The 22,446-nt window shown below is 54.7% G+C and overlaps 2 protein-coding genes across 2 annotated transcripts; both read left to right on the top strand.

The window, feature by feature from the left end:
• Nucleotides 1-1,811: 1,811 nt before the first annotated feature.
• On the top strand, nt 1,812-10,657 carry LOC104914790 (maestro heat-like repeat-containing protein family member 2B). The gene is made up of 16 exons (XM_085223556.1): nt 1,812-1,854; nt 2,246-2,298; nt 2,604-2,711; nt 2,988-3,107; nt 3,306-3,428; nt 3,564-3,744; nt 3,889-4,055; nt 4,367-4,446; nt 4,853-4,988; nt 5,101-5,193; nt 5,592-5,678; nt 5,857-5,980; nt 6,183-6,292; nt 6,751-6,903; nt 7,154-7,308; nt 10,579-10,657. Exons 1-16 carry the CDS (start codon nt 1,812-1,814, stop codon nt 10,655-10,657), a joined length of 1,812 nt encoding a protein of 603 aa, XP_085079682.1.
• Nucleotides 10,658-11,560: 903 nt separating this feature from the next.
• LOC146545578 (maestro heat-like repeat-containing protein family member 2B) lies at nt 11,561-22,066 on the top strand. The gene is made up of 30 exons (XM_085210346.1): nt 11,561-11,740; nt 11,901-12,023; nt 12,163-12,328; nt 12,484-12,582; nt 12,740-12,891; nt 13,257-13,400; nt 13,924-14,016; nt 14,299-14,368; nt 14,484-14,597; nt 14,683-14,756; nt 15,089-15,208; nt 15,354-15,461; nt 15,649-15,808; nt 15,934-15,974; nt 16,211-16,352; nt 16,744-16,796; nt 17,102-17,209; nt 17,486-17,605; nt 17,803-17,925; nt 18,061-18,216; nt 18,431-18,553; nt 18,865-18,944; nt 19,351-19,486; nt 19,599-19,691; nt 20,091-20,177; nt 20,356-20,479; nt 20,682-20,791; nt 21,250-21,402; nt 21,653-21,807; nt 21,962-22,066. Exons 1-30 carry the CDS (start codon nt 11,561-11,563, stop codon nt 22,011-22,013), a joined length of 3,459 nt encoding a protein of 1,152 aa, XP_085066472.1. The 3' UTR covers nt 22,014-22,066.
• Nucleotides 22,067-22,446: the final 380 nt, after the last annotated feature.

Below are 22,446 nucleotides of genomic sequence, written 5' to 3'. Positions count from 1 at the left end.
AGGAAATGGTCCTGTTTCTGCAGTCGCAGCTGGGCGGTGAGAGGGAGGCTGGATGCGTGGCAGCCCTGGGTCTCCTCGGTGCTCTGGCTCGCTCTGATGGTCAGTACCACGGGTCGGGACTTCCGGGGATCCCTTTTGCCACCTGGGTTGTGCCTCCATGCATGCTTCTGTGCATCTCTTGCAGAGCCCGCAATCACAGAGAAGCTGCCCCAGATTGTGGAGGCTATGCAGTGTGTGTGCAGTGACCCCAGGACCCAGGTGAGCTGATCTGGGAAAGGAAAGCTCTGCTGGGGTGGCGATGCTGATGCCAACACTAGCAGGGCTTGGGTGCCCAGGGAGGTGCTGGGGCATTGACAACAGGGTTGCGATGGCTCCTGTGGGGAGAGCAGGTAGAGTGGAGCCATCAGGTCCCTGTACTGCGCATGGAAAGTGTACAGCCTGGTGCTAAGGCCTGGCCCTCACCTCAGGAGCCAAGGCTTCTTCTCTGCTCTTGTTGTCTCTGCTCATGCCCAAAGGGCTGCCCCGATGAGCAGGTGGCTTCCCTTGGCCTTCTGAGCAGGAAAATCAAATCCACAATTGACTCCTGGCAGGTGAGGAAGGCCATTCTGCATTTCATCAAGGATCTGCTCAGTTCTAACACCTGGAGCTGCTCAGCCTGGGATGTGGTGGGGCACATCTTCAGTGAGTTCAGCCGCACCACAGGAAGAAGGGTAAGGACAGTGGGCAGCATCTTCCTTTGGAAGACCCATGCTGCTCAGAGGCTGGCACAGAAGCACCGGTGAGGCCACACCTGAGCCTCCTGAGAGGCTCCTGACGACTGAGAGTAACCGGTGTTTCAACAACACTGTTGTGCAGGCAGCTGGAGATGTTTCTGCCCAGGAAGCCCAGGAAGAAGGCGCTCTCCAAGAGCTGTGTATGGACATCCTGGAGTCACTGGATGTCTCCATGAGAGGGATGACCAAAGTAAGTCACACTCTGCCCTGCTGCCACTCCTTGCATTCACACCACATGTTCCTTGTCCCCTTCCAACACCCCAGGTCTCTCCTCCAATGTGTTCTGAAACACACAAGACTCAGGGAAATTCAGAGTCCTCTTCATCTCTGTGTGGAGGTAGGAATGCTGACACGCTCAACTGCCTTGTTCCCCACAGCTCCTGTGGCCACGGCTGCTGCTGTACGTGGTGCCAGCCCAGTACACCGGCATGCTTATCCCAGTCTCCCGCTGCGTCCAAGCCTTGGCTGAGAGAGGGGACCTGACAGTGCAGGAGATAGAAGAACTGGATCCCCATTTCCTCAGCTCCATGTTTCAAGGTAGGAGCAGAAACTCCCCCCGTGAGCTCCGTTGACCTGTGTTAGCATCCAGAATGTACAGCAGAGGTGTACATGGCCGGGCACGGCGTGTCTGCATCTCACTCAGCACTTCTTTCTCCCTGCAGGCCCACTGCTGACTCCCCAGATACTCCTGGCACGTCTGCTGGTGAGTAGATGCTCCAGAGACCAGTGCCACAAGCCTCAAGGAGGAAGCAGCATGGGCGGGTGTGCCAGCACCCACCTCACCCCTGGGGATGCTGTTCTCTACCTGGGCTTACAGCACCATGGGCAAAGCTGCTGGCTGCTCCGTGCCCTCCAGAGCAGAGCCAGGCTGCTTCCCTCCTGGAGGAAGCCACCGCCCTTGCTGCAGAAATGACCCTGCTTCTCCTTGCTCTCGCTCAGGTGGTGGCAGGGAGCCCTTTTGCAGGCAGTGAACTCCAAGCCGCTGCCTTGCTGCTTATCCAAAACCTCCACAGCAGGATCCACAGAGCTGTGGGGGCCATGTGGGCTGCTGAGATCCCCGTGCTGCTGCGTTGCCTCGAAGGTAAAGTATTAGTGGAGAGGGAGGCATGGAAGGAGGGGAGTGAAAATGCAGCTCTGCAGTGTGGCAGAGGGGAAGTGTTGCCTGTGGCCCAGCACTTGCTCTGCTGCTGTTCCCGTTCCAGGGAGACAGCACTGGTGCTTGTGGACCTTAACCCCGGGGGTCTGCCCATTCCAGGGCATGGATGGGCCCTTCACTTCCCCTCAGACAGCAGTCTTGGAGCAGTTCTGTGCTCCTGCTGGGACAGTGTTCGTGGGAGGGACAGGTCATGGTAGAGGGGGTGCAGGTCCCAGCTTGGCAGTGCCAAGTGCCCAGGCCAAGCAATGTTTGCAGCAGCTCTTCTTTTGTGCCTTGATCCCAAGCAAGGGTTTTTTTGCTTCTTGTTGCTGTGCAGGGAAAGATGAGAGCTTCATGGACTCTGCAGAGTGGGAGCATCATCTGCTAAAGGTACAGCATTGTGAGGAGACACAGTGCAGAGAAGTGCTTGCCTGCCACAAGGAGCCCTGCTCCCATATGAGCCACCATGGGACAGGAACAGCCTCTCAAATGCTGCTGTGGAGTGGCTGCGTGCCTCTGTGGTGCTGCCTCTTCCTCTTTGTCCTAAGCCCAAGGGGGGTCCTAGGAAAAGAGTGGCAGGTGGCTTTAATGGAGGGAATGCTGGGAGAAGCTGATCCGCAGAGGGCTGTGGCGACTTGGGAATGTGGGAAGAGGCAAAGGGCAAGGGAACGTTGGCTTTTCCTGTTCTCCAACAGTTCCTGAGGGCGTCGCTGGACACCATGGAGGACGAGGCCTGGACCAAGGCCCTGAGCTGCGAGCTAAGCCGGCAGCTGAGCAGCTCTCCCAGCAGCTCTGGAGAAAAGGTAGGTCTCCCTCGGCTCTACCCAGCGGTGCAGCTGCAGGTGCCCAACTGGGGCTGTGGCTGTGGCTGGTGCTCTGCCCACATGGCCTACTCACGCTGCTTCTCCAGCCCGTTCCCCCCAGAGGGCCTTTGCCTGCAAACTGCTTGGGGGCTGGCTAAAGCTCGGCCCTGCAGCTGCTCTCAGCAACTCCCAGGGAGCGTGGGTCCTTCCACCTGGCCCTCTCCCAGCAGGTCACGCTGCTACCACATCCCAACTTATTCCTCCCTTCCCATGCAGTCTTTCCTGTACAAGGCTCTGGGCACAGTTCTGGGTGCTTGTAAGGAAGTCCTCTACGTCCAAGAGAAGCTGCTGCAGCACCTGGAAGAAGCAAACGCAGAGGAGCCATCTGAGGCCCAGGTGAGCTCTCCTCTCCTCCAGCTCCTGCGAGCATCCCCGCTCTGTCCCTGGGGCAGAGGGCTTCTCCTGGCCCTGCTCTGGGCCTTTCAATCTCCTCTCTGCTGTTGCTTCCCTCAAGTGAGGACCAGCCTGGCCACTGTGGCTGGCTGCGCCAGTAGGTTCAGGCCTGCGCCAACTGCCCTTTGTTCTTTTGTGCAGGGAATGATCTCTCTTCTCAGCCATGCTGCTGAGAGGAACTTCCACACAGTCCTGGACACACTCACCATGTTTGCGTCCAGGCTGTGCAAAGGCTGGAATGGAAGGATTTCCAGGCGCAAAAAGGTAAAGTGTTATGGGTTTCCATCTTGGCATTCTTCTGCCTTATTTTCACAGCAGCTCCTGCCTTGGGAGCCCAGGTGCATCACTGGGCACTGGGGGCCATTGAGCGAGTGTCTCAAGGCATTTCTCCCCTCACAGATGGAGCTGAACAGCACGAGAGCTCACGCCACACGCAGCGCTCTCATCCTCGCCCATGGCAGATTGGCACTGCAAGCCTCCAAGGAACAGCTGCTTGCCCGCCTGGAGAGAGACATTGTGGGCAACATCCTGCTGCTGTACAGCTGCAGCTGTCGGGTGAGAGCTCAAAGTGTGCCAGGGTGTCAGAGCACCCAGCTGCAGCCCTTCACGTGGGGAGATGCTGAGATGGGCCTTCTCTTTCCAAAGGTCCCTTGGGGAACGGTTTGTGCCCAGATGAAGATCCAAGCCCTTCCCTTAGCATTGCCTCCACGTGTCTCCCTTGCAGCCCTTCCCACAGTTCAAAGAATGTTTTTCTCTCTTGGGCCTCAGGACTTGCAGAACAAGCTCGTGCTGGTGCAGAGCATCACTGACTTAAGCTCTGCCATCCATGCCGTGGGTGCCTCCGCTTGCTTTAACACCTCGTTGAAGGGCAAGCTGCTGGAGATCCTGATGGTGAGTGCCTAGAGACTAGGGCTCTCTGCAGCGGAGTTCTGGGCTGTGCCACAAGGCTCACTTCCCTGTAGGCATACACGTCTCCCTCAGTCACACATCTCCAGCTGATGGGGACTTTGGGTGCTGTCAGGCAGCGGCTGGGTGGCGGGCTAGGTCCACCAGCTGTGGAGCTGCTGCATCCTGCAGTGCCTCGCAGGGAAATGTGAGAGTGATGGGGCCGGTGTGTGGCAGTTGTGTCTGTCTCTGGGCTGGGCAGATGAGCTCTCACATGCCCTTTATCCACTTTGACAGTGTCTCTCTGGTACTTGCAGGACTTGCTGAAGAAGTACTACTTGGGCACCCCTGTATCTCCAGTGCCCCTCAAGGTGGTTCTGGCCCTGGAGCAGTTGAGGTAAGGAGCCTCTGGGGTTACAAGGCAGCATGGTGGTTCTCCATTTGGCTGAAGGCCTGGAGGGGGCAGAGGTTGAGGAGCCACATCTACAAGAGAGATGGCTGGGCTGTTGTGCCCAGCAAAGTTGAGGTTCTGGGCAGGGAGAAAGGCCCTGGTGCTTCTGTACCCTGGTAGGGAAGAGAAGGGAGACCTGGGGTCTCCTTCTCTTCAGAGAGGCAGGTGGTTCACTGCTGCCGGGGAGGAGGCAGGTGCTAATGGAACTAAAGACAGTGCTCAGCAGCACGGGCTGGGGGTGTTGGCTTTGCAGCTGTCCATTAGGAGAAACTGAGATGTTGTCTGAACCAGTCTGGAGAGCACTGGTAAAGGCTCTTTCTACTTTCTCTTCTTCCTTTTTTCTTCCTGTCAGCAAGCTGAAGCCTTCTTTAGGAAGCAAGGACATGCATGAAATGTTGACTCTGTGCTGCAAAAACATTGTGACGTACCCTTCAGCAGAGATGATGCTGAAGATCAAGAAGTCACAGCAAGCAGCACAGTACCTGCAGGTAACCTGCCGTAACTTTCCCGGCCACCTCTGAGTCGGAACCCTACCTCAGCACACACTATGCTCTGGCAGCAGCCATGATGCCACATCTCAATCCCCTCTTCTGCTTTCAGCTTCAGCAAACATCATTGAAAGCTCTGGGCCGGCTCATGGCAGTTTTACTCGAGACAGAGCCCACCCTCCGCTTCTTCCAGAACATAGTCCATGTGAGTATGTGTGGGGCAAGGGAGAAAGCATGGTCCCTGCTGATAGCGGAGACAGAGATCTGGTGATTGAGAGGACAATGAAAAGGAGACAAATCTCCTGCTGACCTGCCAGCTCACTGCGAGCTCGGAAATGGGCAGAGAAATGGGCCCTGCATAGGAAAAGGCAGGGCCAGCCCTGGCAGGCCACAGCTGAGAAAAAGCTCCTGGATTAGGACGCAGGAGTTTCTGCAGAGAGAGCAGGCAGCAGTGCTGTTGCTCAGTGAGGCGGGGGGCTGCGTGGAGCCACAGGGCAGGCTCTGAGGGAAAGTGTCGGGAAAGGAGGGACAGGGAGAAAGGTCGCAGGAAGGAAAAGAAAAGATGTCCGTAGTGAGACGTATGCTCTGCCCCAGGTCCTGCAGAGATCACTGACATCAGACAGTATGTGGGAGCGCAAGAGGGCCCTGCAGACCTGCTCCCAGCTGCTGGCTGCTTGTGAAGAACTTCAAGTGAGTAAAGAGCCCCAACACATGCCCCTGGCTCCCTCCCCGGTGCTCCTGAGCTGGAAGGCGAGCTCCACCCAGCTGTGCATGCTGTGTCACCCATTGCGTGGGGAAGGCACAGGCAAGAGAAGCTAGGGAGAGCTGGGGCTGCCTACAGCTTTGTTCCTGCCTCTCACCCCTGCAGAGAGGAGATGCCTGTGAGCATTTTGGCTCCTTGGTGGGATTGCTGGCACCTCTGACATGTGATCCCATGCCCACATCCCGCCAGTTGGCCGCCACCTGCCTGAGCTCCCTTCTTCGAATCCAAGGTGAGTAGAGCAGATGTGCACCAGCCATGTGCTCTCCTCCGCAGCACTACCAGAGCCCCACGGGCTGGGCCCTGTTTACAGGAGGGAGAGGCACCGTGCACAGCTCTCTTCTTGTCCCCACCCTGTCCTCTGTCTATCCTCTGTGGAAAGAGGTTCTGTTTTCAGAAGCATGACTTCCCTTTTCTCCCCGTGCTCTTTCCAGCCAAGGTGACCAACAGAGTCATTGAGATGGGAGACATTGGGAGCCTGTGTGAGGGGCTGAATGACTGCAGCACCATCTCTCAGCTCCAGACCTCATCCAAAATTGCAAGGGTAAGTGGACCCAAAAAAGAGTGGTAGGATCTCAGTGCATAGGCTTCTGCACATTCCTCTGCTCCCTCCAGCCTCTCCCATCACTTCCAGAATGAGCTGTCACCCTGAGACCACTTTTCTCAGCAAGTAGCAGGAGGCGCTGAGCTGCCTGGCTTTCAGGTGCCTAGTGCAAGGAACTGATTCCATGATATGTGTGTGTGTGTGCGTGTGTGTGTGTGTGACTGTGGTTTGTTGGGAGGTAGACTTTGCACGTAAGCAAACGGCATGGATGGAGAAGCTGAGAGAAGGTTCAACCACTGTACATATGAATGGAAGGGTGTGGACAGCAGGAGCATTGCAATTGCTGCCTGAATGATAAGCAAGCCACTGAACTAAGAATGCCCTCAAGACTGCTTTCTGTTTTGAAGAGCTGCCGCAGTGCAGTGATGAGATCTCTCCTGCTTCTCATTTCTCTGCAGATGGTGTGCAGAAACTTCCCCCTGGAACACACCGTTGACTTCATGACGGCCATCAAGGAGACCTTCCGGAAAGGCAAAGGAATGCGCGTGCGTGCAGCTGGGAAGTGGATGATCACTTTTCTGCTGATGTACGGGAAGGACATCTGTCGGGACGTAAGAGAATTTCTTTCATGTGCCTTGGATTTTCGGTTGCACTACACCTTGTGCCATTTGCCTCTTATGCTAAAGAATCACAGCCTGAGTGCAAAGCCAGGGCTTGGACACAGTGGCTGGCATGAAATTTAGGCTTAGGCCTTGGCAGCATGTCAAGGGAGCAGGCACTGTTCATGTGCTGAATGTCCGTGGTTAGGCCCTGCAGAGTCAAGGATGCAGCAAGTCGTTCTTTCTCTCCTTCTTCATTCAGATGCTGCTGATCCTCTACATTCTGCGCAGCTGCACATCTTCCACGCAGCAGAGCATGTTTATACCCTTCCTGTGCCAAGCAGTGGTCATCCTCACTCGCTGTGACGCAGAGATCATGATTGACAATTTCTCCCGGCTGCCTAAGGCCACAGACAGGTACTGGCACTTCTGCCTTTGCTGTTGCTCTGGTCACACTTGTAGCTTGCCTCTGCCAGAGCGAGCCAGGGAGGAAGCAGCTTTTCTTTTTTCCTCTAAAGTCTGTTTGAGGCAAAAATTACTCAGTCACAACTTGAGACTCTCCTTTTTCTAGCGAGACATGGAAGAGAATAAGAGAGTTTTGTCTTCAACGGTGGGGGCGGTAGAAGAGAAGAGAAGAGGAAGAGAAGAGGAGAGAAGAGAAGAGAAGAGAAGAGAAGAGAAGAGAAGAGAAGAGAAGAGAAGAGAAGAGAAGAGAGAAGAGAAGAGAAGAGAAGAGAAGAGAAGAGAAGAGAAGAGAAGAGAAGAGAAGGAAGAGAAGAGGGAGAGAGAGAGAGAGAGAAGAGAAGAGAAGAGAAGAGAAGAGAAGAGAAGAGAGAAGAGAAGAGAAGAGAAGAGAAGAGAGAAGAGAAGAGAAGAGAAGAGAAGAGGGAGGAGAAGAGAAGAGAAGAGAAGAGAAGAGAAGAGAAGAGAGAGAAGAGAAGAGAAGAGAAGAGAGAAAGAGAAGAGAAGAGAAGAGAAGAGAAGAGAGAAGAGAAGAGAAGAGAAGAGAAGAGAAGAGAAGAGAAGAGAGAGAGAGAAGAGAAGAGAAGAGAAGAGAGAAGAGAAGAGAAGAGAGAGAAGAGAAGGAGAGAAGAGAGAGAGAGAGAAGAGAGAGAAGAGGGAGAAAAAGAGAAGAGAGAAGAGAGAAGGAGAGGAAGAGAGAGGAGAGGAGAGGAGAGGAGAGAGGAGAGGAGGGAAGGGAGGAGAGGAGGAGAGGAGGAGAGGAGAGGAGAGGAGGAAGGAGAGGAGAGGAGAGGAGAGAGAGGAGAGGAGAGGAGGGAGAGGAGGGGAGAGGAGGGGAGAGGGGGAGGCGGGGAGAGGAGAGGAGAGGAGGGGAGAGGAGGGGAGAGGAGGGGAGAGGAGGCATGATCTGACAGTAAAAAGAAACACAGGCAGCTTGAGTAGTAGGAACTGGGAAATGCTAAGAAAAACAAATGCACACACACACACAAAAAGAGCAAATTACAGCACAGATTCTCACATTGGCTAAGTGTCACATTGCATTTTTTTCCAAGCAGATGCATGACAGCAATCAGCCTCTGAGCATGACATATACCAGGAGACAATCTAAAAATGTAATTACCCACTTTTAGTCTTTACCTCAGCATATCCCAGTAAATTTGCTCTGCTTGTTTCTGTTCACACTTCATAAGCTGATGGGACTTGGGCAGTACCACAGCCAGGGCTTCCAGGGATTCCTTTTCCTACCTGGGTTGTGCCTCCATGCATGCTTCTGTGTACCTCTTGCAGAGCCCGTGAGAAGCTGCCTCAGGTTGCGGAGGCTGTGCAAGGCCTGTCTAGGGACTCCAGGACCCAGATGAGCTGGTTCTGGAAGACTTATCCATCAGGTATTGATGCACTGATTCATACTGCCCATGAGGTATTGATATGATGGTTTTTCCCATGTGCATCAGCCGCCACCCATGTGTGAGGGATGAAGGCAGTCTTTACGGTCAGATGTACTTGCCATGCTGCTGGAAAGTTACCTGGAAAATGGAGTGAATTTACAGGATCTTCAGGTTGTCTTTTTCTAGGAAGTACAGATGGGGCTTTAGGGCAGAATGCAGTGAGTCATGGGGACCCATTAATTCCCCAATGACTCCTGACCTTTACTACTGCATCAGTCACTCATTGTGATCATCCTGACTCTTGGGTTTCAGTGCTCATTTCAAGAGGCCATTATTACATTTAAGAACACCTGACGGTGGTATGGGATGTGAAAAATACAGTAGATTCCTTCATACTATGCCCACTCTTGGACCATCCTGGCAGTAAACTGGTTTCTGGTATCTGACTGAATGGATTTGAGTTTGGACAGTGAGCCAAACCACAGTTTCAGACCCTAAGAAGTATGGTCTCCTGTTGCTCATCAGACTGCCTGAATCTGAGCTAACCCTAATATTTTGCTAGTGCTCACTAACATGTACTGTTTTAACTCAGAGATTTGGAATGGACCAATTTAGTTTATTTGCTACGAAGCCCATAGGCCATTATTATCTCTCAAATGTAGAGGCTGGTCTTTTAGGAGGTTATGTTCTCCTAATTGAATACGGCATATGCAACAGGCCAAAATGATGGTGTTACACTACTCTCTAGTTATAGGCCACTCACTGGCTCTTCAGTCTCAGCTTCTTTAATGATCACTGCACACAGCTACTAACTCTTCTACTTGAACCATAGAACTGTATGAACACTGCCCTCTCTCTCTGTTATAACTCAATATCCTATATGAACACATAGTGCCACTACTCTGTACATCCATACCTTTCCCTCCTTTCCAGAAAATTCAGTAAATGTCTCATCCTCCACTCTGTATGTATAGCCAGGGTTGCTCTTTCCCATGTTCAGAATTCAGCACTTTTTCTTCTTAAACTTCAGGTGATTAGTGATTGCTCTGATTGCTCAGCTCTTTAATTTGGCTAGAACTCCCCTCAGTCTTCTGTTCCCCAGGCTGACCAGACCCAGGTTACTTAGCCTTTCTTCTTATGTGAGGTGCTCTAAGCCCTTTATTAACTTTGTGGCCCCCTGCTGGATTCCTTCTAGGAGGCCCCTGTGAAATGGCACTCAAGTGCAACCAGCTCTTGTGAGTCTCCTTACCATATCAGAGGCCCATGGGCTGGGAAACTGGCCCTTCGCTGTGCTGGGTGACCAGTCCCACAACTGTGGGACAATGCAAGGGGCTGGAGAAAGGCTATAAAGGCACCCCTGACCAAACCAATCATTTCTTGAGGTGTAGAATAGAGCATCTTGAGGTTGCACACAAAATGAAGGAGAAGCTAGAGGTTGGAGAGGAGATGGATCAAGATTGTTTGGGAAAGAAAAGTGAAAAAACAGAGGGAAAAATGGATAAAAGGGAGTAGTTGTATCTTCATAAGCTGCTGGTCACCATGGTCATCTCTGAATTTGATCAGTGCAGGCTGTCTTGCATATGCGTGTATGTGTGTGCGTGTGTGTCTGCATGCATGCACATGTGCACACCTGTCTGTGTGAGTGCATGTGCCCAGTGGCAGCAAGGCTCAGACTTGCCCCCAGCTGCCCAGGGCCATGCAGCCCCTTAATGCCAGCATCTATGCCATCCAGATACAGGTTGCCAGACTTTTGGAGAGAAATCCCGCTTCAACCCAATTGGAAAACACTGTTCCACACAATAAAGCTGTAATCCCTCTTGAAACCTCTTCACATTCTCAGCTACAAAACTGTCAACACTATGAGCTATGCCTTTTCACCAGCAATGAACAAGAGTTTGCACACCGTGCTGCACTTGTAACAATCTGCACCAGCGGAGCTGACCTGCTGTTGCTGTTGCTGTTGCCCACCTCCTCACTGTGCTCACATCCACTGCTTGGTCTTTTTCAATGCTCCGTGTGCATTGGTGAATGTCAGTGGGTGACATTTCTTCCACGTGGAGGAGTTCAGAGACATATCTCTGCTTCATCTGCACTTCCACATCAGATCCATTGTGTCAGACTATCCCTCTGCTGCCATCTGTCACAAGGTAATAACACACCATGGAATACTGGTGGGAAAGTTCAACTCCTACTGCCACACCACCAACATTCACCTCTGACATCATGGGCCAACACCATGCACTGGAGGGCATTACTTTCAGAGCAGCCCTCAGAAATTGCATCAGATAATATAAAAAGTAACAAAACTTATTTTTAATTTTCTCTTGTTTAATATAGAGATCACACTTTAGATTGTACCTCTACGTGTTCCATTTGAAAACTGGTCCCCAGCCCAGGGCACGTCATTCTCTGTGAGGTGTCATTCCTTGCTGTGATGTCACAGTTGTTGCTTTCACCCCTGTGGCAGCGGTGGGAGCGGTGGCTCAGTCCGCTTGTGGGACGCGCAGGAAGTGAACCCAGAGAGAGCGTTGTGTCTATCTGGAAACATCCTGCTGTGATGGAGCGGCTGAGAGCCCTTCGAGGTGAGTCCCTCACCTCTCTGAACACTGTGATGTTGCCCGAGCATGTGTGTGCCACCAGTATCTCTTTAGGATGTGCCAGCAGCACTGCCCTTGCTCTGCTGAGTGCAGCTGCCCACCGTGGTTTCCCCAGTACCCCAGCAACGGGAAGGCTCTCTCCCCTCTACCTGCTGACCACACATGTGCCAGCACAGCCCACCCCCACTGTGGGGCTGGAGGAGCGTTCCTCCCAAAGCTGGCCGGATGCTCGGCCCTGGCTCCAAGCAACACCAGCGACAGCTGCTCTGCTCTTTCCTTCCAGGTCTCTTTGCCTGTGTGGGCTGCATGCCCAGATGTGCACGTCGCAGGGAGAGAGGCAGGGTGGAAAGCCCTGTCCCCGTCTGTGCCGTGACTTTGCTGCTGCAGCGCCTGCAAGACCAGGAGGTGAGCTGGGGACGTCCAATCATCAGTCCTTGCCCTGGCCCAGTGCCATGGCCTCCCATGAGTGCCAGGCCCCGGCAGCACATCGGCATAGCGATGGGTGGCAGCGGGCGGCTCCCCAGGAACAAGGGCAAAGCAAAACGTGACCTATCTCTGTCCCCAGGGTGACCGAGCGCAGGCGTACTGCGAGCTGGAGCACGTCCTGTGGGAAGATGACAGCCGCCCACCGTGCGGAGTGGTGAACCGGCTGCTGGCAGAGGTGTCCCAGGACCTGACAGCAGCCCAGGTGAGAGGTCACTCCTGAAGGCAAAGGGAGCCGCCTGCCCGCGCTGGTGTTCTGCTGGCGGATGGTGGTGGCTTAGCCTTTCCAAGGGAAGGTCTCGAGCAGTCTCCTGTGCCGTGTGTCACCAGTGACTCTTTTTCAGGGCGTGATGGACAGCGTGAGAACGGCTGCCAGCAATGTCCTGGTGGCTCTGGCCCGGACACACTTCTCCTTGGTGATGGCCGAGCTCCAGGGCCACCTGAAGGCCACACGGGAGATGTCCAAGGAGTTTGTGCTCGTCACCCTGAGCAAACTCTTCAGCAAATATGGTAGAGTGCCCTCAGCCTCCTGGCATCTGTAACAACCGGGGGAAGGGATCTCTCCCCTTGCGCATGATCTGCGTAGAGCTGGGGGATGCAGGGCTGCAGCCTCTCCTCCCTCCCTGCTGAGGCTCTGACCGTGCCCCTCTCCTTCCTCTCTGCAGCTCCACAGTGCATCTCCTTTGTGTGGCTGATGCTGGCTGGCCTGCGCAGTGTGGTGGGCCAGGTGAGGAGCGGCCGGACCCTGCGCATTGCTTGTGCTGGTGAGTGCTGGCCCCAGAGCAGGGGGGCTCAGGACAGCCCTTGCACCTCACCCTGCTGCAGACTCTCACAGGCTCCCTTTTCTTTCTCTCTCTCTCTTTTTTTTTCTTTTTAATTAATTATCCGTTTATTTTTTTCATTTTATTTTGTTATTTTCAGTTGTGAAACAATGGTTGGAAGGAGTCAAGGTTCATTTGTACTCTGGAAAGCAATGCCCCTGGCCTGACACAGAGAAAGAGCAGATCTATAAGAATCTTTACCAGCTCTTCTGCTCTGTGCTGAGCAACTGGCAGGACTGCAAGGAGGAAAAGGTGAGCACTGCTGCATTCTCAGCCCAGGATGGTGGTGGGGACATTCATGTCAGCAGCTCTGTCTGTGCCCAGCAGGCTGAAAGTAGAGGGGTGATGAGAGGGAGGGGGCTGGCTCTGCAAAGTGCCCTGAACTGGATTTGTTTTCAGGGCTGGATCTCTCTACCAGGGAGCAGCCGCATGTCACAGCACTGTGGCAGGGAGAGCTGGGGATGAGGGTGTGGGGAAAACCTGCCTGCCCAGGGAGAGCGAGCCCATCTCCTGCTGGAAACGGGGGAATGGGGAAGGGAAAGGGAAAGAGAAAGCCCTCTCTATAGGAAGGGCAAACCTTCAGTCCTTGATGCTGGGCCTCTGCCATCCCTCTCCAGGACAAACAGGCTGTCCTCGGGGCTGTGGCTTCCATGTTGACTGTCCTCCTGCAAGAGGAGCTGCAGCAAAAGCACGTCTGGGAGCACGTCCTCTGGCTTGTGCACCAGTATCAAGACGTTCAAGACACCTGCATGGTGACCAAGGTGAGATGCTGTGCAGGGATCAGTGTAGAGCCCATGCAAGTGCCACGAGGGGTCAGCAGGATGCAGGGAGAAGGCTGGGAGCCCTTGGAGGACGAAGGAATAGGTGACTAAGGGAGCTCTGAGGCTTCCTGAGTTCTTCAGTGAAGGAAGGAACAACCCAGACAGGAGCCAGAAGAAAGCCAGAAGTCACTAGGGCCCATCCTGGGAATGGGAGGCTTCACCATCACCACCACCGTGGGACTCTGAGTGCTTGAGGAGCTGTGTGCTAACAGCCGGGGGGACTATGTCCAGTTGTATCTGATGGGGGAGAAGAGGGCTGCTGGTTGGGAAATGCCTGCAAACGATGCCCAAACAGGGATTGATTGAGAGCAGAGACTCTTTTGGTGCTACTAGGAAGAGGGAACAAACCAGAACACCTGTGCAGGAGCTTCTCCCAGTGGACAAACCACTGGGAATCAGTTTCTCCTCTCCCAAGTGGCTAGATGTGGCTTCAGCCCTCTCTTCCTTTCCTGGTCTCTTGCAGAGCCTCAGTATCTTCCTGGAGGCCTTAGAGGGAGTTCAATCGGTCATCCCCAAGGACAAGTTTCTGGCCATCACCAGAGCTGTGTTCTACCAGGTAAGGGGGGCCTATCCGTGCATCCACAGCAATTTTCCTCTTGGCTAAGTATCAGAAGGACTGCAAAGCTCCGAGCCTCTGACGGCTGCTCAGACCTAGCTTCTGCATGCCCCTGGCTGCTCCAGAGCTGTCCGTGTGCCCTGGGGATGCTGTGGGGTGGGCTGTGTTTTGTCTGCATGCCCTCATCCCGAGAGTTGCTAAAGCAGAGGAGAGCTGTCAGCGCAGTTTCTTTTCCATCCTCAATGCTGATGCAATTTTCTCAAATGGACCTTGTTCCCACAGCTCTCTGATGACACCAAACAGCACAGCGAGGCTGACAGAGCAGAACTGACCCACTGCATCATGCTGCAGGGTAAGGAGAGGAGACTTGGTGATGCTTGGTGGTGCCCTGTCCAAAACCTCTCTCGCAAACCTCAGGAATGAACGCGAGTTTCTTGCTAACACAGTGTGGGATTTCCTTCCTGCAGCCCGATTCTGCCCAGAGGAAATGGTCCTGTTTCTGCAGTCGCAGCTGGGCGGTGAGAGGGAGGCTGGATGCGTGGCAGCCCTGGGTCTCCTCGGTGCTCTGGCTCGCTCTGATGGTCAGTACCACGGGTCGGGACTTCCGGGGATCCCTTTTGCCACCTGGGTTGTGCCTCCATGCATGCTTCTGTGCATCTCTTGCAGAGCCCGCAATCACAGAGAAGCTGCCCCAGATTGTGGAGGCTATGCAGTGTGTGTGCAGTGACCCCAGGACCCAGGTGAGCTGATCTGGGAAAGGAAAGCTCTGCTGGGGTGGCGATGCTGATGCCAACACTAGCAGGGCTTGGGTGCCCAGGGAGGTGCTGGGGCATTGACAACAGGGTTGCGATGGCTCCTGTGGGGAGAGCAGGTAGAGTGGAGCCATCAGGTCCCTGTATTGTGCATGGAAAGTGTACAGCCTGGTGCTAAGGCCTGGCCCTCACCTCAGGAGCCAAGGCTTCTTCTCTGCTCTTGTTGTCTCTGCTCATGCCCAAAGGGCTGCCCCGATGAGCAGGTGGCTTCCCTTGGCCTTCTGAGCAGGAAAATCAAATCCACAATTGACTCCTGGCAGGTGAGGAAGGCCATTCTGCATTTCATCAAGGATCTGCTCAGTTCTAACACCTGGAGCTGCTCAGCCTGGGATGTGGTGGGGCACATCTTCAGTGAGTTCAGCCGCACCACAGGAAGAAGGGTAAGGACAGTGGGCAGCATCTTCCTTTGGAAGACCCATGCTGCTCAGAGGCTGGCACAGAAGCACCGGTGAGGCCACACCTGAGCCTCCTGAGAGGCTCCTGACGACTGAGAGTAACCGGTGTTTCAACAACACTGTTGTGCAGGCAGCTGGAGATGTTTCTGCCCAGGAAGCCCAGGAAGAAGGCGCTCTCCAAGAGCTGTGTATGGACATCCTGGAGTCACTGGATGTCTCCATGAGAGGGATGACCAAAGTAAGTCACACTCTGCCCTGCTGCCACTCCTTGCATTCACACCACATGTTCCTTGTCCCCTTCCAACACCCCAGGTCTCTCCTCCAATGTGTTCTGAAACACACACGACTCAGGGAAATTCAGAGTCCTCTTCATCTCTGTGTGGAGGTAGGAATGCTGACACGCTCAACTGCCTTGTTCCCCACAGCTCCTGTGGCCACGGCTGCTGCTGTACGTGGTGCCAGCCCAGTACACCGGCATGCTTATCCCAGTCTCCCGCTGCGTCCAAGCCTTGGCTGAGAGAGGGGACCTGACAGTGCAGGAGATAGAAGAACTGGATCCCCATTTCCTCAGCTCCATGTTTCAAGGTAGGAGCAGAAACTCCCCCCGTGAGCTCCGTTGACCTGTGTTAGCATCCAGAATGTACAGCAGAGGTGTACATGGCCGGGCATGGCGTGTCTGCATCTCACTCAGCACTTCTTTCTCCCTGCAGGCCCACTGCTGACTCCCCAGATACTCCTGGCACGTCTGCTGGTGAGTAGATGCTCCAGAGACCAGTGCCACAAGCCTCAAGGAGGAAGCAGCATGGGCGGGTGTGCCAGCACCCGCCTCACCCCTGGGGATGCTGTTCTCTACCTGGGCTTACAGCACCATGGGCAAAGCTGCTGGCTGCTCCGTGCCCTCCAGAGCAGAGCCAGGCTGCTTCCCTCCTGGAGGAAGCCACCGCCCTTGCTGCAGAAATGACCCTGCTTCTCCTTGCTCTCACTCAGGTGGTGGCAGGGAGCCCTTTTGCAGGCAGTGAACTCCAAGCCGCTGCCTTGCTGCTCATCCAAAACCTCCACAGCAGGATCCACAGAGCTGTGGGGGCCATGTGGGCTGCTGAGATCCCCGTGCTGCTGCGTTGCCTCGAAGGTAAAGTATTAGTGGAGAGGGAGGCATGGAAGGAGGGGAGTGAAAATGCAGCTCTGCAGTGTGGCAGAGGGGAAGTGTTGCCTGTGGCCCAGCACTTGCTCTGCTGCTGTTCCCGTTCCAGGGAGACAGCACTGGTGCTTGTGGACCTTAACCCCGGGGGTCTGCCCATTCCAGGGCATGGATGGGCCCTTCACTTCCCCTCAGACAGCAGTCTTGGAGCAGTTCTGTGCTCCTGCTGGGACAGTGTTCGTGGGAGGGACAGGTCATGGTAGAGGGGGTGCAGGTCCCAGCTTGGCAGTGCCAAGTGCCCAGGCCAAGCAATGTTTGCAGCAGCTCTTCTTTTGTGCCTTGATCCCAAGCAAGGGTTTTTTTGCTTCTTGTTGCTGTGCAGGGAAAGATGAGAGCTTCATGGACTCTGCAGAGTGGGAGCATCGTCTGCTAAAGGTACAGCATTGTGAGGAGACACAGTGCAGAGAAGTGCTTGCCTGCCTCAAGGAGCCCTGCTCCCATATGAGCCACCATGGGACAGGAACAGCCTCTCAAATGCTGCTGTGGAGTGGCTGCGTGCCTCTGTGGTGCTGCCTCTTCCTCTTTGTCCCAAGCCCAAGGAGGGTCCTAGGAAAAGAGTGGCAGGTGGCTTTAATGGAGGGAATGCTGGGAGAAGCTGATCCGCAGAGGGCTGTGGCGACTTGGGAATGTGGGAAGAGGCAAAGGGCAAGGGAACGTTGGCTTTTCCTGTTCTCCAACAGTTCCTGAGGGCGTCGCTGGACACCATGGAGGACGAGGCCTGGACCAAGGCCCTGAGCTGCGAGCTAAGCCGGCAGCTGAGCAGCTCTCCCAGCAGCTCTGGAGAAAAGGTAGGTCTCCCTCGGCTCTACCCAGCGGTGCAGCTGCAGGTGCCCAACTGGGGCTGTGGCTGTGGCTGGTGCTCTGCCCACATGGCCTACTCACGCTGCTTCTCCAGCCCGTTCCCCCCAGAGGGCCTTTGCCTGCAAACTGCTTGGGGGCTGGCTAAAGCTCGGCCCTGCAGCTGCTCTCAGCAACTCCCAGGGAGCGTGGGTCCTTCCACCTGGCCCTCTCCCAGCAGGTCACGCTGCTACCACATCCCAACTTATTCCTCCCTTCCCATGCAGTCTTTCCTGTACAAGGCTCTGGGCACAGTTCTGGGTGCTTGTAAGGAAGTCCTCTACATCCAAGAGAAGCTGCTGCAGCACCTGGAAGAAGCAAACGCAGAGGAGCCATCTGAGGCCCAGGTGAGCTCTCCTCTCCTCCAGCTCCTGCGAGCATCCCCGCTCTGTCCCTGGGGCAGAGGGCTTCTCCTGGCCCTGCTCTGGCCTTTCAATCTCCTCTCTGCTGTTGCTTCCCTCAAGTGAGGACCAGCCTGGCCACTGTGGCTGGCTGCGCCAGTAGGTTCAGGCCTGCGCCAACTGCCCTTTGTTCTTTTGTGCAGGGAATGATCTCTCTTCTCAGCCATGCTGCTGAGAGGAACTTCCACACAGTCCTGGACACACTCACCATGTTTGCGTCCAGGCTGTGCAAAGGCTGGAATGGAAGGATTTCCAGGCGCAAAAAGGTAAAGTGTTATGGGTTTCCATCTTGGCATTCTTCTGCCTTATTTTCACAGCAGCTCCTGCCTTGGGAGCCCAGGTGCATCACTGGGCACTGGGGGCCATTGAGCGAGTGTCTCAAGGCATTTCTCCCCTCACAGATGGAGCTGAACAGCACGAGAGCTCACGCCACACGCAGCGCTCTCATCCTCGCCCATGGCAGATTGGCACTGCAAGCCTCCAAGGAACAGCTGCTTGCCCGCCTGGAGAGAGACATTGTGGGCAACATCCTGCTGCTGTACAGCTGCAGCTGTCGGGTGAGAGCTCAAAGTGTGCCAGGGTGTCTGAGCACCCGGCTGCAGCCCCTTCACGTGGGGAGATGCTGAGATGGGCCTTCTCTTTCCAAAGGTCCCTTGGGGAACGGTTTGTGCCCAGATGAAGATCCAAGCCCTTCCCTTAGCATTGCCTCCACGTGTCTCCCTTGCAGCCCTTCCCACAGTTCAAAGAATGTTTTTCTCTCTTGGGCCTCAGGACTTGCAGAACAAGCTCGTGCTGGTGCAGAGCATCACTGACTTAAGCTCTGCCATCCATGCCGTGGGTGCCTCCGCTTGCTTTAACACCTCGTTGAAGGGCAAGCTGCTGGAGATCCTGATGGTGAGTGCCTAGAGACTAGGGCTCTCTGCAGCGGAGTTCTGGGCTGTGCCACAAGGCTCACTTCCCTGTAGGCATACACGTCTCCCTCAGTCACACATCTCCAGCTGATGGGGACTTTGGGTGCTGTCAGGCAGCGGCTGGGTGGCGGGCTAGGTCCACCAGCTGTGGAGCTGCTGCATCCTGCAGTGCCTCGCAGGGAAATGTGAGAGTGATGGGGCCGGTGTGTGGCAGTTGTGTCTGTCTCTGGGCTGGGCAGATGAGCTCTCACATGCCCTTTATCCACTTTGACAGTGTCTCTCTGGTACTTGCAGGACTTGCTGAAGAAGTACTACTTGGGCACCCCTGTATCTCCAGTGCCCCTCAAGGTGGTTCTGGCCCTGGAGCAGTTGAGGTAAGGAGCCTCTGGGGTTACAAGGCAGCATGGTGGTTCTCCATTTGGCTGAAGGCCTGGAGGGGGCAGAGGTTGAGGAGCCACATCTACAAGAGAGATGGCTGGGCTGTTGTGCCCAGCAAAGTTGAGGTTCTGGGCAGGGAGAAAGGCCCTGGTGCTTCTGTACCCTGGTAGGGAAGAGAAGGGAGACCTGGGGTCTCCTTCTCTTCAGAGAGGCAGGTGGTTCACTGCTGCCGGGGAGGAGGCAGGTGCTAATGGAACTAAAGACAGTGCTCAGCAGCACGGGCTGGGGGTGTTGGCTTTGCAGCTGTCCATTAGGAGAAACTGAGATGTTGTCTGAACCAGTCTGGAGAGCACTGGTAAAGGCTCTTTCTACTTTCTCTTCTTCCTTTTTTCTTCCTGTCAGCAAGCTGAAGCCTTCTTTAGGAAGCAAGGACATGCATGAAATGTTGACTCTGTGCTGCAAAAACATTGTGACGTACCCTTCAGCAGAGATGATGCTGAAGATCAAGAAGTCACAGCAAGCAGCACAGTACCTGCAGGTAACCTGCCGTAACTTTCCCGGCCACCTCTGAGTCGGAACCCTACCTCAGCACACACTATGCTCTGGCAGCAGCCATGATGCCACATCTCAATCCCCTCTTCTGCTTTCAGCTTCAGCAAACATCATTGAAAGCTCTGGGCCGGCTCATGGCAGTTTTACTCGAGACAGAGCCCACCCTCCGCTTCTTCCAGAACATAGTCCATGTGAGTATGTGTGGGGCAAGGGAGAAAGCATGGTCCCTGCTGATAGCGGAGACAGAGATCTGGTGATTGAGAGGACAATGAAAAGGAGACAAATCTCCTGCTGACCTGCCAGCTCACTGCGAGCTCGGAAATGGGCAGAGAAATGGGCCCTGCATAGGAAAAGGCAGGGCCAGCCCCTGGCAGGCCACAGCTGAGAAAAAGCTCCTGGATTAGGACGCAGGAGTTTCTGCAGAGAGAGCAGGCAGCAGTGCTGTTGCTCAGTGAGGCGGGGGGCTGCGTGGAGCCACAGGGCAGGCTCTGAGGGAAAGTGTCGGGAAAGGAGGGACAGGGAGAAAGGTCGCAGGAAGGAAAAGAAAAGATGTCCGTAGTGAGACGTATGCTCTGCCCCAGGTCCTGCAGAGATCACTGACATCAGACAGTATGTGGGAGCGCAAGAGGGCCCTGCAGACCTGCTCCCAGCTGCTGGCTGCTTGTGAAGAACTTCAAGTGAGTAAAGAGCCCCAACACATGCCCCTGGCTCCCTCCCCGGTGCTCCTGAGCTGGAAGGCGAGCTCCGCCCAGCTGTGCATGCTGTGTCACCCATTGCGTGGGGAAGGCACAGGCAAGAGAAGCTAGGGAGAGCTGGGGCTGCCTACAGCTTTGTTCCTGCCTCTCACCCCTGCAGAGAGGAGATGCCTGTGAGCATTTTGGCTCCTTGGTGGGATTGCTGGCACCTCTGACATGTGATCCCATGCCCACATCCCGCCAGTTGGCCGCCACCTGCCTGAGCTCCCTTCTTCAAATCCAAGGTGAGTAGAGCAGATGTGCACCAGCCATGTGCTCTCCTCCGCAGCACTACCAGAGCCCCACGGGCTGGGCCCTGTTTACAGGAGGGAGAGGCACTGTGCACAGCTCTCTTCTTGTCCCCACCCTGTCCTCTGTCTATCCTCTGTGGAAAGAGGTTCTGTTTTCAGAAGCATGACTTCCCTTTTCTCCCCGTGCTCTTTCCAGCCAAGGTGACCAACAGAGTCATTGAGATGGGAGACATTGGGAGCCTGTGTGAGGGGCTGAATGACTGCAGCACCATCTCTCAGCTCCAGACCTCATCCAAAATTGCAAGGGTAAGTGGACCCAAAAAAGAGTGGTAGGATCTCAGTGCATAGGCTTCTGCACATCCCTCTGCTCCCTCCAGCCTCTCCCATCACTTCCAGAATGAGCTGTCACCCTGAGACCACTTTTCTCAGCAAGTAGCAGGAGGCGCTGAGCCGTCTGGCTTTCAGGTGCCTAGTGCAAGGAACTGATTCCATGATATGTGTGTGTGTGTGCGTGTGTGTGTGTGTGACTGTGGTTTGTTGGGAGGTAGACTTTGCACGTAAGCAAACGGCATGGATGGAGAAGCTGAGAGAAGGTTCAACCACTGTACATATGAATGGAAGGGTGTGGACAGCAGGAGCATTGCAATTGCTGCCTGAATGATAAGCAAGCCACTGAACTAAGAATGCCCTCAAGACTGCTTTCTGTTTTGAAGAGCTGCCGCAGTGCAGTGATGAGATCTCTCCTGCTTCTCATTTCTCTGCAGATGGTGTGCAGAAACTTCCCCCTGGAACACACCGTTGACTTCATGACGGCCATCAAGGAGACCTTCCGGAAAGGCAAAGGAATGCGCGTGCGTGCAGCTGGGAAGTGGATGATCACTTTTCTGCTGATGTACGGGAAGGACATCTGTCGGGACGTAAGAGAATTTCTTTCATGTGCCTTGGATTTTCGGTTGCACTACACCTTGTGCCATTTGCCTCTTATGCTAAAGAATCACAGCCTGAGTGCAAAGCCAGGGCTTGGACACAGTGGCTGGCATGAAATTTAGGCTTAGGCCTTGGCAGCATGTCAAGGGAGCAGGCACTGTTCATGTGCTGAATGTCCGTGGTTAGGCCCTGCAGAGTCAAGGATGCAGCAAGTCGTTCTTTCTCTCCTTCTTCATTCAGGTGCTGCTGATCCTCTACATTCTGCGCAGCTGCACATCTTCCACGCAGCAGAGCATGTTTATACCCTTCCTGTGCCAAGCAGTGGTCATCCTCACTCGCTGTGACGCAGAGATCATGATTGACAATTTCTCCCGGCTGCCTAAGGCCACAGACAGGTACTGGCACTTCTGCCTTTGCTGTTGCTCTGGTCACACTTGTAGCTTGCCTCTGCCAGAGCGAGCCAGGGAGGAAGCAGCTTTTCTTTTTTCCTCTAAAGTCCGTTTGAGGCAAAAATTACTCAGTCACAACTTGAGACTCTCCTTTTTCTAGCGAGACATGGAAGAGAATAAGAGAGTTTTGTCTTCAACGGTGGGGGCGGTAGAAGAGAAGAGAAGAGGAAGAGAAGAGGAAGAGAAGAGGGGAGAGAAGAGGGGAGAAGAGGAGAGGAGAAGAGAAGAGAAGAGAGAGAGAGAGAAGAGAAGAGGAAGAGAAGAGAAGAGAAGAGAAGAAAAGAGAAGAGAAGAGAAGAGAAGAGAAGAGAAGAGAAGAGAGAGAAGAGAAGAGAAGAGAGAGAAAGAGGGAGAGAGGAGAGGAGAGGAGAGGAGAGGAGAAGGAGAGAGGAGGAAGAGGAGGAGGAGGAGAGAGGGGAGAGGAGGGGGGAGGAGGGGAGGGGAGGGGAGGGGAGGGAGAGGGAGAGGGAGGGAGAGAGAGAGGAGAGGAGAGGAGAGAGAGAGGGGAGGGGAGGAGAGGAGAGGAGAGGAGAGGAGAGGAGAGGAGAGGAGAGGAGAGGAGAGGAGAGGAGAGGAGAGGAGAGG

Source organism: Meleagris gallopavo, chromosome 1 (assembly GCF_905368555.1).
Source record: "Meleagris gallopavo chromosome 1, MGAL_WU_HG_1.1, whole genome shotgun sequence".
Taxonomy (NCBI): domain Eukaryota; kingdom Metazoa; phylum Chordata; class Aves; order Galliformes; family Phasianidae; genus Meleagris; species Meleagris gallopavo.
This window is presented reverse-complemented; position numbering and strand designations above follow the sequence as displayed.